General features: G+C 57.9%; 1 protein-coding gene across 3 annotated transcripts in view; it reads left to right on the forward strand.

Moving 5' to 3' along the window:
• Positions 1 to 21,150, forward strand: part of GTF2IRD1 (GTF2I repeat domain containing 1) — a 124,559-nt gene that overhangs the window by 46,778 nt on the left and 56,631 nt on the right. For all 3 annotated transcript variants that reach the window (XM_058710194.1, XM_058710196.1, XM_058710195.1), the window contains exons 7-14: positions 596 to 685; positions 2,990 to 3,073; positions 7,666 to 7,849; positions 12,469 to 12,494; positions 13,384 to 13,492; positions 14,637 to 14,674; positions 15,152 to 15,232; positions 15,866 to 15,955. In XM_058710194.1, the coding sequence (XP_058566177.1) occupies positions 596 to 685; positions 2,990 to 3,073; positions 7,666 to 7,849; positions 12,469 to 12,494; positions 13,384 to 13,492; positions 14,637 to 14,674; positions 15,152 to 15,232; positions 15,866 to 15,955 (702 nt within the window). The remainder of the gene's footprint in view (positions 1 to 595; positions 686 to 2,989; positions 3,074 to 7,665; positions 7,850 to 12,468; positions 12,495 to 13,383; positions 13,493 to 14,636; positions 14,675 to 15,151; positions 15,233 to 15,865; positions 15,956 to 21,150) is intronic.

Consider the following 21,150-nt stretch of genomic DNA (forward strand, 5'->3'; position numbering starts at 1 on the left):
TTTTGGCTCAGGTCGTGATCCCAGTGTCGTGGGATCGAGTTCCACATCGGGCTCCATGCTGAGTGTGGATCCTGCTTAGGATTCTCTCTCTCTCTCTCTCTCTCTCTCTCTCTCTCTCTCTCTCTCTCTCTCTCTCTCTCTCTCTCTCTCTCTCTCTCTCTCTCTGTCTCTTCCTCTGCCCCTCTCCCCACTTGCGCTCTCTGTCTCTCTAAAATTAAACACACACACACGAAACCCCTGAGTCCAATGCTTAGTACATAGTAGGTGCTTAGAGGGGGCTGTTATCAGGAGGAGAAAAAAGGGCTTCCCTCCCCTCCCCACCGCCAAATGTGTGGGCTGAGCGGCGGGTGGGACTTACACACCTGAAATAGGTGTCCCTGCCTGTAAAAGGTGTCCTGGGACATCACAGCTTCTCCCTGATCTCCCGTTTGGATAGCAGACTCTGGCCCTGGTCAGGGAACTTGCCTAGAGTTTGCGATCACAGGGCTCAGTTCTGGGGTCTCCCTGATGGATGAGGCTGTTACCCCAGGCCAGATCTGGGGGAAGCCCTCTTGGGGCCCACCTTGAACCTGTGCCTCTCCTCTGCCTTGTCCAGGACAGAAGCCCCCCGGGCCTGGTGGTCCTCTCATCCAGAATGTCCACGCCTCGAAGCGCATCCTCTTCTCCATCGTCCACGACAAGTCAGGTAGGACGGTGCCCATAGCAGTGCCCTGAGCAGACTGGGGATCCGGGGCTGGGGGTGGTGCTTCCCGAAATGGAGATGTGTCCACTGGGTCTTAAAGGAGAGCTGTGCACGAGGGACCTTGAGTCAAACCAGAGTATGACAGTTCTGCATTGCTATGTGACAAACTACCCCGGAACATAGCTTAAAACAGCAAGTGTTTCCACCTCATAGTTTGCATGGGTCCAGAATTCAGGAGCAGCTTAGCTGGGTGGTCCTGGCCCCGGATCTCTCATGAGGTTGTGATCGGGTTGCCAGCGGGGGCTGTGCTCATCTGAAGGTTTGACCGGGGCCGAGGATCCACTTCCAGGCTCAGTCACGTGGCTGGTGGCAGAAGGCTCCTTCCTACCGCATGGGCCCCCACGGGGCTGCTCGAGTGTCCTCGTGATGTGGCGGCTGGTTTCCTGACGTTCGCAATCCCAAGCAGAGTAGGGAGGAAGCCACATGTCTTTCGTGACCTACGTCACAGGTCACCATCAGTGCTGCCGTGTTCTACCCGTTGTTTTTTTTTTAAGTTTGTTTATTTATTTTGAGAGAGAGAGAGAGTGTGTGTGTGTGTGTGTGTGTGTGTGTGTGAGCAGGGGAGGGGCAGAGAGCGGGAGAAAGGGGGAATCCCAAGCAGGCTCTGCACTGTCAGCATGGAGCCAGACGCCGGGCTCGAACCCACAAACTGAGATCATCACCTGAGCTGAAGTCAGATGCTCAACCGACTGAGCCACCCAGGTGCCCCCGTGTCCTACCCTTTAGAAGCCAGAAATGAGCCACCCACACTCACAGGGAGCGAGAGGAATTAAACTGCGCCTCTTGAAGATGAGAGACAAAAAAATTATGTGGGCAGATATTAAAAGTACCACACGGTATTTGGGATTCATTTATACCCAAAGGGCTGAAGCAAGACTGTCCAGCCATTATGCCTTGTGGAGATCTCAGCCTCGGCTTCAGTGAGAGGGTCCTTAAGAAGACCTAGTCGGGGCGCCTGGGTGGCTCAGTCGGTTAAGCGTCCGACTTCAGCCCAGGTCATGATCTCACAGTTCGTGAGTCTGAGCCCTGCGTCGGGCTCTGTGCTGACAGCTCGGAGCCTGCTTCGTGTTCTGTGTCTCCCTCTCTCTCTGCCCCTCCCCGACTTGCGCTCTGTCTCTCAAAAATAAATGTTAAAAAAAATTTTTTTAATTAAAAAAAAAATGAAAATGGGGGCGCCTGGGTGGCGCAGTCGGTTAAGCGTCCGACTTCAGCCCAGGTCATGATCTCACAGTTCGTGAGTCTGAGCCCTGCGTCGGGCTCTGTGCTGACAGCTCGGAGCCTGCTTCGTGTTCTGTGTCTCCCTCTCTCTCTGCCCCTCCCCGACTTGCGCTCTGTCTCTCAAAAATAAATGTTAAAAAAATTTTTTTTAATTAAAAAAAAAATGAAAATGGGGGCACCTGGGTGGCGCAGTCGGTTAAGCGGCCGACTTCAGCCAGGTCACGATCTCGCGGTCCGTGAGTTCGAGCCCCGCGTCAGGCTCTGGGCTGATGGCTCGGAGCCTGGAGCCTGTTTCCGATTCTGTGTCTCCCTCTCTCTGACCCTCCCCCGTTCATGCTCTGTCTCTCTCTGTCCCAAAAATAAATAAAAAACGTTGAAAAAAAAAATTAAAAAAAAAAAAAGAAAATGAAAAAAAATTAAAAAATGAAAATAAAAAAAAGACCTAGTCCCCTGAAGGGCGCCTGGGTAGCTCAGTCAGTTAAGCATCTAACTCTTGATTTTGGCTCAGGTCATGGTCTCGCGGCTTATGAACTTGAGCCCCACGTCAGGCTCTGTGCTGCCAGCGAGGCTGGGTAAGACCCCAGACATACAAGGTGTGAGGGTTAGTGGTCTGAGGTCACGACTCGGCATCTCAGGGAGAGCACCCTCTCAGCCCCCTGCCCGTCTAGGGCAGGAGACACCCAGGATGGACAGGCTGAGCCTACGTCATTAGCCACTGCCCGTGGGGGCAGACAGAGGCAAGAGGAGAGAGCAGGTGTGGAGACCAGCAGGGCGTTGTGTCGGGCTGTCTCCTGGAGGAGGCTGGGGCCTCAGGGCCCCCGGGGGGAGTGGGTGGAAGGGGTGAGGCCCCTCCGGGGGGCTCTGCCGGAGAAAGCCCGGTGGCCTCGGCTGTGGAAGGAGCGTGGCTGTCCTGGTGCCCCGGCCCAGCGAGGAGGGTCTAGCGGGGAGCTGGACGCTCGTCACGAAGCAGCCAGGCCCTGGGCTCCCCGCTCCGACCCGCCCTCACTCGTACCTCCTGTGTTTTGATAGAGAAGTGGGACGCCTTCATAAAGGAAACCGAGGACATCAACACGCTCCGGGAGTGCGTGCAGATCCTGTTTAACAGCAGATATGGTGAGTGGGCGGCCCGGCCCGCTGTGTGGCCCCGGCAATGTGCTGAGCATCTCATTACGTGGCAGTCACTTGTGTTCCCTAACATGACAGCGGGAGCCATATGCTGGCACACAGCAGTGCTAATGTCATCTCCTGTCTGGCTGGGGGGGCGGTTGTGTCAATATTTCCCTTCCAGATTTCTCCGGGGGGGCGGAACTGATGGCAGAGCCCCAGCCTTGACTCACCTGTGGGAGGCGGGCGGGTCGGCATCCAGAAGACCCAGAAAAACGGCCGCTGGCCTCGCGCACTTGCAGGGTCGGCCCCGCGCTGCGCTGTTTCCTGCCGCTGTGCCTTTGGGCCTCTGGGCCTCTGGGCGTTGCCCTCCGCCCGCCATGCCCCCCGCGTGTTTGGGGAGCACACTCCCACTCGTTCTTCAAGACTCAGCCTAGGCCGGTTGGGCCCCCAGAGCTGTGATGGGGTTCTCTCTGTCACACGCCCTGCACCTGATGCCCCTTGTCTGTATCTGTTCCCGTGACGGCCAGGACCGCGCCAGCCCCTCCCTGTGTCCCCAGCACCCGGGACAGAGCCGGGCTCAGGGCGCATGTCTGCCCTCTGCACCTGGCTGGTCGCCGGGGCGGGCGTGCCTTCCACGCGGTCCAGCTTCACGCCCAGTGGACGGCGAGGCCACTGGTTGTCTGGAAGGCGGGGGCTGGAGCAGGTGGTCTGTAAGCCCCTCCTACCCTGGGTGCTCTGAACACCCCCACCCCCACCCCGTGCCACGCGCTCCGACACACCCACTCTCCTGTCTCCCTGGCAGTCCTTGCTCACTCTGTCTTTATTGAGCTCCACCTGTAAACCCCACTCAGCGGATGGCCACGTGTGGCCCTTGCCTGCCTGGGCGGCTGTCACTTAACTGTGGAGATGACGCAAGTTCCCGCAGGTCACCGCAGGTGTGACAGCCACCCCCCCGCTGAGTGGTGCCGCCCCACGGTGGGGAGTCCCTCCGTGGATGGGGCCAAGGGAGGAGATGGGGCAGGGGCCCCGGGAGCTCCCTGAACGTGCACGGTCCAGAACGAGCACTGTGCTGGGAGTCCATAGCCACTTGCCAGGTGACCTGGAGTTGGCCGTCACCCTCGGTAACCTTGGCCTTCTCAGCTTGAGCAGAAGGGACAGCGTGGGGCTTCACCCTCCTCTCTTCCTTCCGTCTCCTTCTGTCTTTCTGTCCTCGCTCTCTCTTCCACCCTCCCCTCCTGCCTCGATAAAGGAAAACCCTTTCTCCGACACTTCTGACACCGGAAGGGTGGGTTTCCCAGCCCCAACAATTCTCCAGGCCTCTGGACACCAGCTGGGCGTCCTACAGTTCAGTCCTGACGCAGACCCCACAGGTTAAGGGCCCAGTCCCAAAAGACAGCCCCGCGGTTAGGCCGTTTGAGGCCTACGGTCATTTTTCTGCGTCTTACGGATGGTTCCCCAGACGGGCACCCGCACTTCTGTCCGCCTCTGCTACACATCCACGGTTCGCGTGACCCCTCAGGCTCAGCCAGCCAGCCTGCCACAGTGGCTCACAGAACCCGGAAACACCTTGCTTACCTTTACCTGTTTATTGTGAAGGGGACGGACAAACAGCTAGAGGACGAGGTACACGGGGTGAGGCCTGGCGAGTTCTCGAGCGCTGGAGCTTTTGCCCTGGTGGAGTTTGGGGTGCGCCCTCCCGGCACGTGCGTCCGCCAGCTCGGAAGCTCGGGGGAGCCCTTGGTTTAGAGTTTTTACAGGGGTCCCAGTAAGTCGGAGGGATTGGTTAAAACATTGTCCCGTGGTGATTCGCTCAGTCTGCGGCCCCTCTCTGTCCGGGGCGGTGGGGGTGGGGCTGAAAGGGGCAACCCTCTGATCACGTGCCCCCCCGCCCCGAAACCAGTCCCCATCCTGAGGGATCTGGGGGCACCCCCCTCATTATCATAAACTCAGGTGGGTTCAAAGGGGCTTAATATAAATAACAAGGCTCTTCTCAGGCCTCTCTCTCAGGAAATCCCCAAGAACCTGAGTCCAAGGCCACACATGGACTTCTTATTAGATCACGAGTTGCTCCCTCCCTTCTTTTTTTTTTTCTCACGCTTTCACTGGTTCGCCCACTTATCAGTCATGCATCCTGAGCCCTCCCACCTTGTGTCGTGCACTCAAGCCAACGCTGGTCTCAAGGCACTTCAGCAGGTGCCTGAAGATGTGTCTTGGGTTGTAGTGTAGTGCCTGGCGGAGGGGTGGTGGTGGAGGGTGGTGGGAGGAGCCCTCGGAAAGACAGGACCACACAGAAAAAGGTGAGGTCTTCACAGGCTTGAGCAGTCGGGGGTGGCTTCATGGAGGAGGTGCCCTTTGATCCACGCTGGGGCTAGGGAAGCCTAGGCCTGCAGGCTTGGCAGGCTGTGCCTTCTGGATTGGGGCGGGGCTGAGCCAGGCTCTGGAGGCCTCTTAAGGAATCTGGCGCAGCCTGGGCGTCTTTGATGTGGTCTTTCTGGTAGACCCGCTCCTCCCCTCTTGCCTGGACCGCCCCAGGCAGGTGTGAGCTGGATAGGCAGTAGGGGGAGGGGATCTGGGGAGGGCTGGCCCTGTCTGCCTTGGGAGCCTTCTGCCCCAGCTGGGCTGGCATGGCGGCCTCCAGTCTTCCCGCCTGTAGTGCCCTCTGGATGTTTCCAGAACGCTGAACCTTTTGCGGATGCCAGCACCTGGCCTGGCCACATCCAAATCCAAGGAGAAGCACTGGGCTTGGAGTGGTTGAGGCCGTGTCCCTTCTCCGGCTTCCCCAACTCTGAGCTTTCCCTGCAGCTGTGCTGGGGAGAAGGCAGTCCCCAGGGGCACGCTGTGGCTGGCCTGAGGTATCCCGCAGACCCTGGATAAGTGGATCCTGTCCCTGGCTCTGCCCTTTCAGCCACCAGCTCTGGGTGGAGTGGGCCAGCAATGGGGCTGGGGTGCAGAGTGGGGGGGGGGGGAGGGAAATAGAACAGAGAAGAAATGGGGGGAACCCCAGCCTCCAGGAAGCCTCAAGAACATTGTCACCGGAAGGAGATTGAGACTACGAGGCACTGAGGATCCTCCATTCTCCCGTCTCAGTGGGCAGAGGCTGGAGGCCAGGTGGGATTGACCTCTGTGCACTGGGTCCCCTTGCCTCCGAAGAGACAAGCCCAGCAAATGAGAGGAACCCAAGTGGAGATGAATTCACACAGACTCGCAGAAGCTACCGCTGACGGGCTGGGGCTGGGGGTTGGGGGAAAGACACGGTTTGACAGCTGTTGAGATTTCGAGGGTTTAATTTGACAACGAGCTGAGTGTGGCTTCACAGTGGGATCTGGCTGCCAGAGCCGCCAACGCAGACCCGGCTGTGTCAACAGAAAAACAGTCTTGACGGCGTGCCAGGGAGGGCCCCAGGCAGATCGGCCCCGTCCCGCTCCGGGTGTGGCTGGAGGGGAGTCCAGCTCGGAGCTGGCACCTGCTGGGACACGGAAAAACGGGGTGCGGCCGGAATGGGGAAGGGCCTGAGGAAGGGCACAGAGACGCGGGACCACTGGGGAAGTTTGGAGGGATGAGGCAGGAGGGAAGCAGACACCCAGCCCAGCAGGTCTCCTGAGACCTCCCAGGCCCTGGGGGTGGGGGGGGGGGAACAGCAGGGACCCATGAAAGTCCCATCAAGCACATAGTAGGTGCTCAAGAAGTACTTGGTGCCTGAATGAGTAAGAACACGGAGATGGGACGTAAGTGAATGATTGAGATGGCCTGAGACTGAACCCAAGGGTCCACAAGGAAGGAACAAGGAACCCACTTTGTAAACCCGGATTCTGCCTGCACTGCTGTTGGCAAAGTTCCTACAGTCTCATTTCTGGCCCTGATGAGTAAGCATCATGTGCACCCCCCCCGACACCTCCCTGAAGGAAAGAGCATGTCTGGAAGGCTGCAGGAATCCTGCCGAGAGCCCCCTCAAGCCTGGCTGCCGTTCACTCGCTCACCGAGTACAGGGAGCAGCTAGTCTGTGTCCCATCCTGTCTAGATAGATCCCAGATGGGGAGCGGTTGGCCGCCTGTGTCCCCGTGGAACTGAGGTTCTGGACAGTGAACCAGCATACAAACGAAAACATGTATAGTGTCAGGTCATGGTGAATGTGGGACGGAAAACAAAGGGTGAGATGGAGGGGACTGGCAAGGTGACATCTGGGGGGACGCTTGAATGGGGAGAGGGAGGAAGGGCAGTGTCTGGTGATCTGGGAGGAGAGAGTCTGAGTAGATGGTAGAGCATGTGCAAAGGCCCTGGGGCAGGTGCGTGTCTGGCGTGTTAGGGAGGCAACAAGGAGGCTGCAGAGACTGGGATGAGCAGAGGGGGCACAGGAGGGAGGTGAGTCAGAGGTGATGGGGTCCTGGTCACGTGGGGCCTCGTAAGCCCAGGTAGGACTTCGGCTGTCACCGAGGGGGATGGGAGCCCGTGGGCATTTTTCAAGAGGGAAGTGACATGCTGCTCCATGGCTGGACGGGTGCAGGGGATGGGGTGGGGGGAGGTGATGGTGACCACGGCCCTGGGGCCCCGCATGTCCTGCAGCTTCCATCCCGCGCTCAGCCTTGCCGTTGCCCTTCCAGCGGAAGCCCTGGGCCTGGACCACATGGTCCCCGTCCCCTACAGGAAGATTGCCTGCGACCCAGAGGCCGTGGAAATTGTGGGCATCCCTGACAAGATCCCCTTCAAGCGCCCCTGCACGTATGGGGTCCCCAAGCTGAAGCGGATCCTGGAGGAGCGACATAGCATCCACTTCATCATTAAGAGGTACAGGGCAGGGTGCGGGCCTGGGCTCGGGGTGCCGCGGTGTAAGGGCTGGGCAGGGCGCCACGGCAGGCGTGAGGCCAGGCCCGGGGAGGCGATGATGACGCCTGGGTGGGATGAAGGGGCTCTGACAACTGAGAGGACGGGCGGGCCAGGGAGAGAAGTCAGCCTCCTTAATCTGACAGGGAGGCTCCTCCTTCCTGGGCTCTTCTGAGGATTGAACAGGGAAACTGAGGCACGGTAAGGTCTTAGTAAGAGGTGTTTTCCTCCCCCTAAAGAAGACTGAGGCCTTTCAGCTTACCTGCCCCTGGAGGGGGGCCCACCTGAGGTCACACCCCACCTTGGGCTGCCCTACCTGCTGGTAGGCTGACTGCCTCTCCTGTCTCCCTAGGCAGCCTGGCGCAGGTGTGGGTAGGTGCGAGAAGGCAGGACAGGATGCACTTGAGAGCTGCAAACCCCCAGGGTGGCTGGGTTGGGGCGTGGGGGGAGCCTGCTGCTGCCCATCCCGCAGTGTCGTTGCCCGAGACTCTAGCAAGGAGTTTGCCCTCACAGCCGGTTGGACCCCCACCGTGCAAGCATCGGGGTCTCCGGGCAATGCGTGGACTCCCTGGGATGTTTCCTCCTAAGTGGTTAGAGACGGAGGGTGGCCAGAAGCCATGCCGTCCAGCCCCCTGCCTCCAGGCAACAGGGCACCTGCTCTGGGAGCTCTCTGAGGGCACGCCTCCAGGGTGTGCGTGTACTCACGGCTGTGCTTCCTGGACTAGAGGCAGGCACTGAGGGCGAGGACTGCGCGTGGCTCGTGGCTGAATTCCCAGTGCCTAGAACAGCCCCTGGTATGCAGTAGGTGCCCCTTGTGTATGTGTGCAATGAGTGAATGAACGAACAAATACTTATCCGGGGGTGCAAGGAGGCTGGGCATGGGCCTCCGGGGGTGCAAGTGGCCTCCGGGGGTGCATGGGCCTCCGGGGGTGCAATGAGTGAATGAACAAACAAATACTCGTCCGGGGGTGCAAGGAGGCTGGGCGTGGGCAGCGGCTGGGGATCCACTCAGGGCACGGAGCTGTTCTAGAGCAGTGGGCAGGACCTCTGCAGGGTTGCTGGAGGCCAGAGCGGGGTCTGCTGGGCCCCTTTGCTTTGGGGGGGAGGGAACAGCAGGCTCTAGGGCGACCAGGGCCCTGGAGGTGGGCAGATCCGGGAGGGTGCTCTGGTATCATCCCGGTTGGCGGTGGGTGGAAGGAGATAGGTTGGCTCCATTTGGGGTGGATTCCAAGCTCTGCTGGGTTCGCCGGTGGGTGGACGGTGGGAGTGTGGAGGGGAGCACGGAGGCCAGGATCACGCCGTGTTTCTGGCCGTACAACTGGGGGAAGCAGGTCTGGTGTGGGGTGGAGAGTTCACGTGGGGTATGCTAACCTGGAGATGTTCGGATACGGAATTTTGAGAAGTCAGAAGCTCCAGAGGGAGGTCTGTGTCAGAGATAAGATTTCTGAGAGTTGTCCTCGTGGGCCAGGTAGGGCTCTCGCCAGGGTGGAGATAGAGAGGAGAAGGGAGTCCCCACTTTAGAGACCAGGGCGAGGAGGAGGAGGGGGAGGAGGAAGGGGGGAGGAGCCACCAGCAAAGGAGGCTGAGAAGTGGGGGGGTGGGGGGCATGGTGGGAAGGCAGATTATTCTGGAAGTCCGCCCTGACCGTGTGGTCTCCTGTTTGGAGCCCTTTCCAGCCCCCGGGGTACAGGGCATACTCTGGCCCCAAGGCAGGTCGTCAACACCCCCTGCCTTCCCTCCCTCACATGGAGCACAGCCTTGGACACCTTTCTCTGAGTCCGGGCCACCTTACTGCCTCCAGGCCTTGGCTGAGGCTCCTCCCTCCTCCCGGATCAGCTCTCCCCAGCTTCCCACCTGTGTTCATCGTTCAAGCTGTGCTTACCTCTGGTCTGAGAGTCCTCCCCGGCGCCCTCGTTCAGAAAGGATTTCCCCCCGCCACGTTCTGGAAGTGAATTGAAACCAGTCGCCCTTCTGTCAGCCAGTGCCTGGTGTTGTGTAGCTTAAATGTCTCTTGCTGCCGCTGAGTTCTTTTCCTGCTTGACTCTCGGGAGGGGGACAGGGCAGGTGAGAAGAAAGCTTCAGGGACACCCCAGCGTCCCACCATGTGCCTGGCCATGGTATTTGGGTCCTCACCATGGCTGACCTTGATCTCAGTCTAAACCAGAGCTTAATTTTTCACTAGTATTTGCCGAGTGGCTATTACAGGCTCAGCCCTTTGCTGGGCTCTACTGAGGACTTCACAGATAGCAGTCAGTCCCCGAGGCCACCACCAGTCACGGCAGGGGGCGTGGGATGGTCACTCCTGTGATGAGTTCAGGGCACAAGAGGACAACAGGTTTCCAAGTGTCGAGTCGATGGCAAGTGGCGAGCGGCAAGCCGGTGGGGCTTCCTGAAGGAGGAGGCTTTGGCATCAGGCAGATTGGGCTTAAAGTCACTCGAAGCATGATAACCTTGAATAGCCCTTCTCTTCTGAGCCTGTTTCTCGCTTGTAAAAATAAGGACAATGGTGTGGCCCTCTCCCCAAGATTTTCTCAACATAAAATGAGGAGGCAGGCCTAACACACTGACCTATAGTAGATGTTCAATAAACATGAGTCCTTTCTCTTGACCTCATCTTCCTCACATATAAAGAAGTAGTCAAGTGCATCGGTGTTGACGGCCTGAGTTTGGGTCCTAGCCCTACCTTTCCCAGCTGTGTGTCCTTGGGCAGGTCACTTAACTGTTCTGTGCCTCACTTTCCTCATCCGTAAAAGGGGGCTAGTGGTGGTCCTTGCCTCACGGCGCTGATGGGAGACCACATGGTGGGAGGTGAGCGAAGTACCTAGAACAGCAGCTCCTCCCTCCCGAGCCCTCCGGACCTTTTCTGCTGTTACACATCCTCGCCTGGTCGGTGGAGCATTTGAGATGTGAGTCGGGCAGAAGTGAGTCCGGAGGCAGGGCTTGGGAGCTGCCAGCAGGCTTTCTCTGCCGCGGCCCATGTGTCTGCAGGGTCGGGGGCAAGTCAGGGGGAGAAGCCGATCTACAAGGCCTGGGGGTCTCATTTTCGGCGGTAGGGGGCTCCCTGGCCCCCCAAACGCCCATTCCCACCAGGACACCAGCCCCGAGTGTCAGGGTCCAAGCTGACACCTGAGGGGCAGACACATCAGTTCTACCTAAGGCAGAACATAAGGGGCAAAAGCATGCGGAGGGGGTCCCGGGACTCTGGGATGTGTTCGGAAGATTGACTGCAACTGCTGGTCGGTGCCCATCAAGCAGCCCTTGCGGGCCTGGCGGCTCCCGAGGGCATCTGTCATGGTCCTGGAGCCTCGTCAGACCTCCCTGTCATCTGCCCCCCAATCCTCCTCCCAGGGAACCTGGCAGGCCACGGGCGCTGTCTCCCTGAAGGACGACGGGAACACCGTAAATGATAAAACCAGAGTCGAGGCCAGCAGCCTCCCTGTCACCGGGTGGGGCAGAGGAAGCAGGAAGCAGGGCTCGGCGAGGAAGTCGGTCTTCCCAGGGTTAGTCCCATGGCTGCTTCTCAGCCTTAGGGGACCCAGATAAGTGGGGGCCCCCAGGAGCAGCGGGGAAGGCGGGGCCCCTCAGAACGAGAACGGGAGGTCAGACCCCGGGCCTTGCCTGCCTCCCACGCTGACTTTTTGGCCTCTGAATTTTCTGCCGGCCTGGCCTTGGGCATTACTAGGCCCTGTCCCCTCGTCCGGCTGTTCCATGGCGCACAGACTCTGCTCAGGAACCCCCACCACTAGCTCCCCACCCCTGTGGGTGCCACCAAGGTGGGAGCCCGGGTGGACAGAAAGAATACCAGCCCTGAAGGCCGACAGGCAGCTGACCCCAGCTTCCTTGCCGACCTCCACCCCACCCCCGTGTTCCTGGCTCAGACTTCAGGTGTCTCTCCAGGATGACGCGAGGCTCCCGAATGGTCGCAGGCCCCCAGCCACCCCTCCTCCAGTCCGTGGTCTGTGTGGTGGTGGGGTGGTCTGAAAGTGCCACGTTGCCCTCGTGGGCTCCCCATTGCCCACGGGGCAGAGAGCATGTGCCCGAGCCCAGCATGGAAGGCTGTTCCCCTCCCCCCCGAAGTCTTCCCAGACTCCTTCTCAGACTGGAGCGCCTTGGCTCCCGTGTGAGGGGTCCCCTGTGTCACCCGCATGGCTACGATGTGGTGACAGGCCTGGCTCGTTGCAGTCAACACGGAGCTTCTTGGGAGCAGGGTCGGTCCCCTTACCTGTCACTGAGACACAGGACATGATGGGTCGAAGCCCACGGGGCCCTGGCGGGAAAGGGGTATATATCGTCTGCCACCTGTGGCCAGAAGGAGCTCGGGGCTGGGGCACCGAGATGGACAGCTCGGACCCTCCAGGACCAGCCCGCCCTGGCTGGAGAGAAGTGCTCCTGGCTGTTCTGAACGGTGGCCTCTCCTCCCCCACGCGTGGCCAGCCCAGGACTCCGGGCTGCAGCGGCAGCCGTGTGCTTGGGACTGGAGTGAGCATCACCGAGGGGGCCTGGAGGCCTGTCCCTGAGCCCGGGGTGGGTGGGGGAGCCCTCGGCCTGCATTGCTCTCATACCTGTCTCTCTCCTCTCCCCAGGATGTTCGATGAGCGAATTTTCACAGGTATGTGCGGGTACCATCCATCCATTCTGAACCTCTGAGCTGATGCCCCCGAGGGCTTGAGCCGCCATCCCACGGGGACCCTGGCATGGGGAGGGGGCCTGGGCGTGGCCACCGCACCCCGGGCAGACACAGCCCCCAGCTCCCGGTGCAGACGCCCCCCTCAGGAACAGTAAAGCTAACGTTTGCTGAATACTAACGTGCGGCGGGCAGTCTGGCTGGGAGCCTGTCCGTTCTACTTTAATTTCGTTTTGAACAGTCCTGTGAGGCGGGTTCTGTTCTTCTGCCTGAAGCCCAGCCAGTAAGATGTGAGGCTGGCCGCAAACCCAGGCGTGTGGCCCCGAGCCCGGGCCGTAACCAGTAGGCAGCACGCCCCTCAGGAAGAAGAGGAGGGCTCTGCGTGATGCAGCAAAGGGAGCACAGATCTTGGAGCTCAGCAGACCTGGGTCCTGGTCCTGGCCCTGCGGCCCGCCAGCTTTGTGACCTGGGCAGGGTTATAGGAGCCTCACTTTCCACATCTGTGAAACGGGGGGCGATGAGGGCACCCAACTTCCTCTGGGGTTCTCCGCTAATTAAATGAGAGAGGGGTCCCGCAGTATGGCCTTGGGGGCATCGGCCATTTTCTGGAGGGTTCCCTCAGCCTTAGGAGTGTACGTGAGGTCGGGGACAGACGTCCTGTAATCCTCTCGGATCCCTGGCCTCCTCCGGCGCCGGGGCCCATGTTCCTTCTCCCAGGAGGCATCTCTGCTCAGGACCTGTTCCTGGCCTGGCAGAGGCCAGACGACCCACAAAGGGCGCCCCCGAGAGCCTCCCACCAAGGCCCGTGCCCGCGTGTCCCACAGGCCGGAGGCTGGCGGGCCTTTGTCCTGACCTTCCTCGTCTCTCCACCCAGGGAACAAGTTTACCAAAGACCCCACAAAGCTGGAGCCAGCCAGCCCACCGGAGGACACCTCTACAGAGGTCTCCCGTGCCACTGTCCTCGACCTGCCTGGGACGGCTCGGTAAGGCCTCCCCCCCCCCCCCCCCCGGCGCTGGGCTGATAGTGTCACTGCAGCGGGGAGCAAGGCCTGGGGCTGGCCAGAGGATGCTGTGCCCGGCGTCTCCTGACAGCCTCACACCGCGACACCCCGGGTAGGCACAGGGTCATTCCACGCAGAGCCCCCTCCCGCCTGTGTCCCCACCCTGCTGCGGGCCAGGGAGAATCTGAAGGGACAGATTCTCTGCCGACCGTTTTCCAGCTGGAGAACCCTTGTCCCCACTCAGGATCTTAGCCGGATGTTGCCTGATGTCTCTCGTGGGAGCCCTTCCTTTGCACCCAGACTAGGTCAGGCAGCGGTCCTGCGTGTCCACAAGGCCCTGCGCTCAGCTCACGGCCTGGTCGTCACCGCCCACCAGTGCCCCCGCCAACCCGGGCTCTGGGCTCCTGGGGGCCAGGGATGGTCCCTTTGTCCCAGAATCACCGCATCCAGCCCAGGCCTCCCCCACAGTGCTCTGTGGAGTTATTGAATTCCCCATCCCAGGGGCCCTGCCCAACTTTGCTGCCCACCTCTCTTCCCAGACCTCTGTCCCCACTCCAGGCTGGTGGCCTCTCAGCTCCCCATCCCACCAGGAAGTGCAGATTCAACCCCACCGTGCTCAGTTGTGGGGCTCCCAGACTGGCCAGACCCAGGCCCCAGGAGCTCCCACCCGGTGGGGAAGGTGGGTGCCCAGACTGTTCACCCCAGGATAGGAAGCAGAATCTCTGCTGGGCCAGCTGGCAGCTGTCGTCCCGAGAGACCAGGCGCTGGGAATCTCACTCATGGGAAGGCCCATCCTGTGGGGACAGGAGTGACCGTGGACAGGGGTGCGTTCAGCATTGGCAGCCTCTGTGGGTTCCTGGCTGCCTGGAGGGGAGAGCTGGGGCTGACGTGTGTTGTTTCTTGGCTTCCTTCCTTCCTTCCTTCCTTGCCTCCCTCCCTCCCTCCTTCCTTCCCTCCCTCCCTCCCTCCTTCCTTTCTTCCTTCCCTCCCTCCCTCCCTCCCTCCCTCCCTCCTTCCTTCCTTCCCTCCCTCCTTCCCTCCCTCCCTCCCTCCCTCCCTCCCTCCCTCCCTCCCTCCCTCCTTCCTTCCTTCCTTCCTTCCTTCCTTCCTTCCTTCCTTCCCACAGGTCAGACAAGAACGGTGTGTCTGAAGACTGTGGACCAGGTAAGGAGACACGGAACCCTGCTGTGTGTGTCCTGGGGTAAGAGGGCATCTGCCAGCCCCACCCGGCAGCCTTGGGGAGGAGACCAGCTCAGATCATGAGCTGGGAGTACTACTAATGAGTTACCTCTGCCCACCCCTGTCCCCCAGGCCCCAGAGCATGCTGGGAGCTCCCTGGTGGGGGGGCTGGAGGTGGGGGGGATGTCAGGAGACCTGGATTCTGGCGTTACCACTACTCTGTGACAAGTGGCTTCTCCTCTGTGTGCCTCAGTTGCCGAGCCTATAAACTAGAGACACCAGGACGGACCTGAGGGCCTGCTTGACCCTCCACTCCTGGTCTGGGCAGGAGCTTGGGGCCAGCCTGACTTTTCCCAGGGCCCTACTAACAAGTCACAGACACAGGAATGCTCCAGAATCAGTTCGCTTTGCCCAGCCCAGCTCGCACCCACCCACACCTGACCCCTCCTTTCCTCTTCACAGGAACGTCAGGGGAGCTGAGTGGGCTAAGGCCCATTAAAATTGAACCAGAAGATCTAGATATCATTCAGGTCACTGTCCCAGGTAAGGAACAGGTGTCTGAAGGGCTGACCCTCCTACCCAGCCTGCCCAGCCTGAACCTATAGGAATCGAGCAGCTCCCAGAGCAGGGCTCCTGGACCTGCCAGAACCACCATGTCCCCTCCCCGGCTGTCCTCTCTGTCTCCCGAGGGCCAAGAAGGGGTCTCCAGGCCGCTGTTTCTCTAGTTTGACCCTGCGAGCAGCGGTGGGTATCACCTGCGCTTCCTGCAGCCATGTCTGCCCTCTGTGTTGGGAATGTCTCTCAGCTCCAAGACCTTCCTGAAGTTCCCCCCCACCCCGACCTTCCTGCTCAGGCCTGGCTCCCCTGGGGTTTGTAGGCAGGAAGGAGGAGAAGAAAAGGTATAGGAATAAGAGGGCCTGCATTTGATTCCAGACTTAGAACCCCCTAAGCCTCAGTTTTCCACATCTGTGAAGAAGAGAGCGTATTTGGTCTCTGGAGGCTCAGCGTGGGGTCCCACACCCCTCAGGCACCTGCCTGGCCTCTGGCACAACTGGTCACTAAAGCTGTCCTCCCAGACTTCTAGGACACGGCTTCCTTAAGGGTCCTGCTCTGGGGGGGTCCCTGGGGGACCGTGACAGGGTAGGATAGACAGAAGATGCTGTTGTCATTTTCCAGACCCTTCGCCAACCTCGGAGGAAATGACAGACTCAATGCCTGGGCATCTGCCCTCGGAAGATTCTGGTTATGGGATGGAGATGCTGACTGGTAAGAAACGGGCTAGGGCCCCACCTCCCTGGGGCGTACTGGGAGGGGTGGGCCAGGAAGCCCCCAGGCTTTCCTTGCTGTTGATTTAGAGAAAACCCAGGGTATGCCTGACTCCCTGTACAGGCCAGATTTTTTTCTGGAAACTTGAAGTAGGCCTTGGTTTACATTGTCTGGCCTCTGCATTGCTCCCAGGAACCCCCATGTGAATTAATGTGTTCGTTTGTTCAACAAGTATTTATTGAGCACCTACTGTGTACCAGGAGGTGCTGGGGACAGAGACGTATGTATACCAAACACCAAGGTCCCTGTGCTCCTAGTGTGGGGAGACAAAGAGTAAAGAAATCAATAGGTAAAGTAGGAAGTCAGATGGTGGTAAATGCAGTCGGGGGAGAACAAGCCAGGAGGGGGAAGTGTGAAGGGGTGGGCGTGCGGTGGTTATTACAGGCCTTGGGTGGTCAGAGAGGAGCTCGCTAAGAAAGTGACGTTGGAGCAAAGAACTGAAGGAGGGGGGAGCCATTGGACGTCAGGAAAGAGCTTTCTAGGCAGTGGGACCAGCGTGTGCAAAGGCCCTGAGGTGGGTTGCATCCAGCATGTTCAAGGAGAAGCAAGGAGGCCTGGGTGACTGGAGCAGAGTGAGTTAGGGAAGGCGAGGTCAAGGAGGTAGGTGATGGTGTGGGTTATGCAGGGCGAGTACGTCGAAGGAAGGAGTGAGGGCTTGACTCTGAGGAGACAGAAATTTCTCATGGGGGGGTGGTTGGAGCTCCTGAGGGACATTTTGACAGTATTTGCTCTGACCGTGGGGTTGAGAATAAACCACGGAGGAATGAGAACAAAGGCAGACACAGTCTATTGTGCTATCCTAGCCAAGAGGAGTGGTCCAGCAGGTAGACAGCTGTGGGGAGGGTGCGGTGTTCTCTGTGTTTTGTCTTTTTAATTTCATTTTGGAAGTGTTCAAAAACACCCAAAAGTGAAAAGAGTTATTTAATGAATCTCAGGTGCCCAACTCCCATCTCAAAGCATTATTAACAGACATTCTGTGATTATTATAGATGGGAAAAATAAGAATTTTCATAGGTAAAGTTTAGAAGTTGATTATCACAAAGACAAAACAAATAGTACGTAAAATATATAGTACACAGGGTTCACAGGTACGGCAGAAAATGACGTTAGTACTCAAATGATTCAAATTTGGAAATCTCTGTAGTAAAGGATGCAGGGCCAGACCATGAAACTTGAAGGAGGGGACTGGCTTTTGTTTGTTTCCCATGTGTGTGATGCCCCGTGTAGGCCTCACTGGGGAGGGGGGGCAGTGGGGGTGCTTAAGGCTACCACATGGCACTTAAGTGACCAGCCCAGGGGTGCCTGGGTGGCTCAGTTGGTTGAGCATCTGCCTCTTGATTTCAGCTCAGGTCATGATCCCAGGGTCTTGGGTTCGAGCCCCACATTGGGCTCCAGGCAGCGTGGATCCTGCCTGGAATTCTCTCTCTCTCCCTCTGCCCCTCTGCCCTGCTCGTGCACTCTCTCTCTAAAATTAAAAAAAATTAAAGTAAATAAAATAAATAAATGACTAGCACAGAAGCACCTGGCCAGCTCAGCTGGTAAAGCGTGCGACTCTTAATGTCGCGGTCGTTGAGTTTGAGCCTCGCGTTGGGTGTAGAGATTATATAACAACAGGAAAACAAAATAAATAAACAAATGGTGCAAAGAGGTCTCAAAAATGTAAGGTTCAGTGTGGAAAGCAAGTGCAGAAGGGTAGGGGAGATACAGAATTTATGAAAGTCTAGAAACATAAAAACGGTGTGATTTAATGTTTTATTTAAAAAATTAGGGCAGGGGGTGCCTGGATGGCTCAGTCGGCTAAGTGTCCGTCTTCGGCTCGGGTCATGATCTCATGGTTCATGGGTTCGAGCCCCTCATCGGGCTCTGTACTGACAGCTCAGAGCCTGGAGCCTGCTTCGGATTCTGTGTCTCCCTCTCTCTCTGTCCCTCCTTGGTGCAATCCCTCTCTCTCACTCTCTCTCTGTCTCTCTCTGTCTCTCTCTCTCTGTCTCTCTGTCTCTCTCTCAAAAATAAACATGTAAAAAAAATTAGGTGCAAATATGACAAATGTTAACATATATCCTTTCCAGCTGGTGGATACATGGGTGTTTGTTATGACATTCTGTGTGCTTTTCTGTACTTAAAATTTTTTCCCCAACCAAAAACAGATTCATGACTGGAGAAATACAGGAGGTTTCCTGCTGGCCCAGGAGGATGGGGCCGTGTTAATTGGTGACCGAATGGAAGCAGAACGTCTCTGCTCCGTGTCCGCGTCCATCTTCTCTGTTAGAGAGAATGGCCTGGAAACAGGAAAGCTGAGCAGGACCTGGGAGTAACACTCAGTGAGGGGATAGGGTCTACAGAGCCGCTGTGATGGAGTGGAGGTCTCCAGCTTCTGAGGAATTGGATCCCAGGCGGACAATACGTAAGATCCACTGTCCACAGCGCCTGAGAAGTCATGGGGGGACAGAGGATGAGCCGGCCATGGGAAACAGACTTCCAGAGGACGGTTTGTCCAAACTGCAAACAGGTGCACCTGTCCCAGGCTCGGTTCGGAAACAGATTTCCGCACAGATGACTGGACCATTAGAAGGGAGCCAGGCAGCGTGGGCTCATTCTTTGGGACTGAGTTGGCTCAGGATCTGGGTTTGACTGTGGGCCAGCCGGGGACGCAAGGCTGCACGGGGACTCCAGCCTCCTCCTGGGGGAGCTTTCCCACGGTGTCCTGCTGGGCTCGGTCCTCCTTCTTGTTTTTATCAGTTGGGTGAAGGCGGTTCAGACAGCAAGACGATGCAGTTTCCAGAAAGAATGGACGGTGCACCGAGGAGTGATGATCCCCATGGCCGTCAGAGGCCAGAACACCGGGCTGGAATCCACAGGAAACATTCACAACCCGAGGACCATGTCATGGGCAGGGTTCCCCAGGGGACGGACTCTGGGATGGAGTTTAATGTGTGTGGGGGGGTCATTAGATGCATCTATGTAAGACAGGGGATGGAAGTTTGGGGAGGTTGCCACTGGCGAGTTAGAGCCATGATGGAGCCCCAGCAACGGCATCTGCCAGCACCATGGGAAACTCTAGAGCCAGAATGGCCCCCTGGGGTTGTTCCGAGTTGGGCTGGGATATCCTCAACCATTCGTGGGATGGGAGCCGCCCCTCACGGGGGCACCCTGCCGCCAGCTGCCCACATTCCCTGCTGCTGGACCAACAAGCATTTCCTCGAAGGGGACCGGAGTGGTACGTCCCAGTGTCCACCACAACGTGAACGGATGATTGTACAAAAAAAGAAAGCGACAGCCAGCAAAACAGATGCGTGCGGCCTCCGAGAGACGAGGGCTCGGACTAAGGGGCATCTCTTTTGCACCCCTTAGTTGGGCAGAACCTCCATGGAGCGTACTGGGAAGTGGGTGCTCCTAGTCCTGGGAAGAATGTGCATCCCCGAGTTGCTTTTTAAAGAAATTTGTCAGCTGCAAGAGCCATCAAAATGAGTGATGTCGGTAGTTCCAGGAGTCCAGTCCTAGGAAATGATCTGAAATACGGACACCGTTTTCTGCACAGAGACGTTCATGGCCATGTTACTGGTAGCGGCGAAAACCTGGAAAGAGCCAGCCCACCTGTCCGGGGAGCTGTTGATGGCATCCTCCTGACGGGCTGTCAGCAGCCACCAAAAATAGGCAACAAGGCGGGGAGCATGTGAGGGCACAGGGCTGCTGTTTGCAACCGTTGAAGACATAATCACTGGTTCAAGAAACAAAGCAGAGGATCGGCGAGAACAGTTGCTATGTTAGGTTAAGCGAGTTATCTTTTTCGGAATTCCCTCCATCGGTTATGATGTGCTTTTAATACCTTGGAAATGAAGAAAGAATATTCTCGATGGGCCGGGTAGGACCGGACTTGGTAGCAGTCTTGGAGAAACTGTGGAGGCTCAGGATGAGCGGACAGAGTGGCCCAGCCACTAAGGTCACACGGCACCTGGCTGTGTTCACAGCGCTGTTAGAGAAGACCATGGGTGTCTGTCTCAAGTCTGGACACCAGGGGGGCTGGGCGGCCGTGGACCCGTATGGCTGTGGTCCATTTCTTTCTCTTTCTTTCTTTCTTTTTTTTTTTAACATTTATTTTTGAGAGAGAGACAGAGTGTGAGTGGGGAGGGTCAGAGAGAGAGGGAGACACAGAATCGGAAGCAGGCTCCAGGCTCTGAGCTGTCAGCACAGAGCCCGACGCGGGGCTCGAACTCACGGACCGCGAGATCATGACCTGAGCCGAAGTCGGACGCTTAACCAACGGAGCCACCCAGGCACCCCTACCCTGGTCCATTTCTATCGGAAAGGCTTCTCTTCTTTGGTTTGACCTAGTAGGAACCTGAGGCCTGGCCTTGGGCTGCCGATCCAAGGCTTCTTTCAAAGCACCCCTCTCAGCACTGGTTAAGTGTGAAGATTTGAAGGTTTTCAGGACCACCGTGGATCAGAAGGGTGTGTGTGTGTCCAGGCATGTGTTTTTCTGGTTGCACGTGTGCATTGTAAAATAAATGCTATAGAACCGTGCAGGGAAAGCTGCATTGCCCCCTCCTTGGGCAGCTATTAGTTTAGCATCCATACTTCATGTGTCTTTTCTTTCTGCACATTGCTAAGTGCTAATGGATGCTGCTACTCTTTTGCACAAGCTGGTGCTTTGGCCGTCTCTCTACGGCACCATGGCATTTGCGTGTCGTTGATCATTTCTTGAGGCTATTTCCGGTTATTCATGGTTGAAAACGGGGGAGCGGTGAGCACGTGACTGGGTTCGTTCAGGGTAAATAGCCCAGCCTCCAACGTCTGGGTGGAGAGTCCGGCAAGTTCCCCACGTTTGGTATTTGGGACCCCAACGCACATGGGTCAGAGCCCCTAGGAGTCGACCCAGCTTAGTTTCCTTCCTTTTTTTTTTTTTTTTTTTTCCAATGCTTATTTATTTATTTTGAGAGAGTGAGAGAGAGAGAGTGAGCACAAGCTGGGGAGGGGCAGAGAGAGGGAGACACAGAATCTGAAGGAGGCTCCAGGCTCCAAGCTGTCAGCACAGAGCCTGATTTGGGGCTCAAACCCACGAACCGTGAGATCATGACCTGAGCCAAAGTCGGATGCTTAACCGACTGAGCCCTCCAGGTGCCCCCCCAGTTTCCTTC

Source organism: Neofelis nebulosa, chromosome 18 (genome assembly GCF_028018385.1).
Source record: "Neofelis nebulosa isolate mNeoNeb1 chromosome 18, mNeoNeb1.pri, whole genome shotgun sequence".
NCBI lineage: Eukaryota > Metazoa > Chordata > Mammalia > Carnivora > Felidae > Neofelis > Neofelis nebulosa.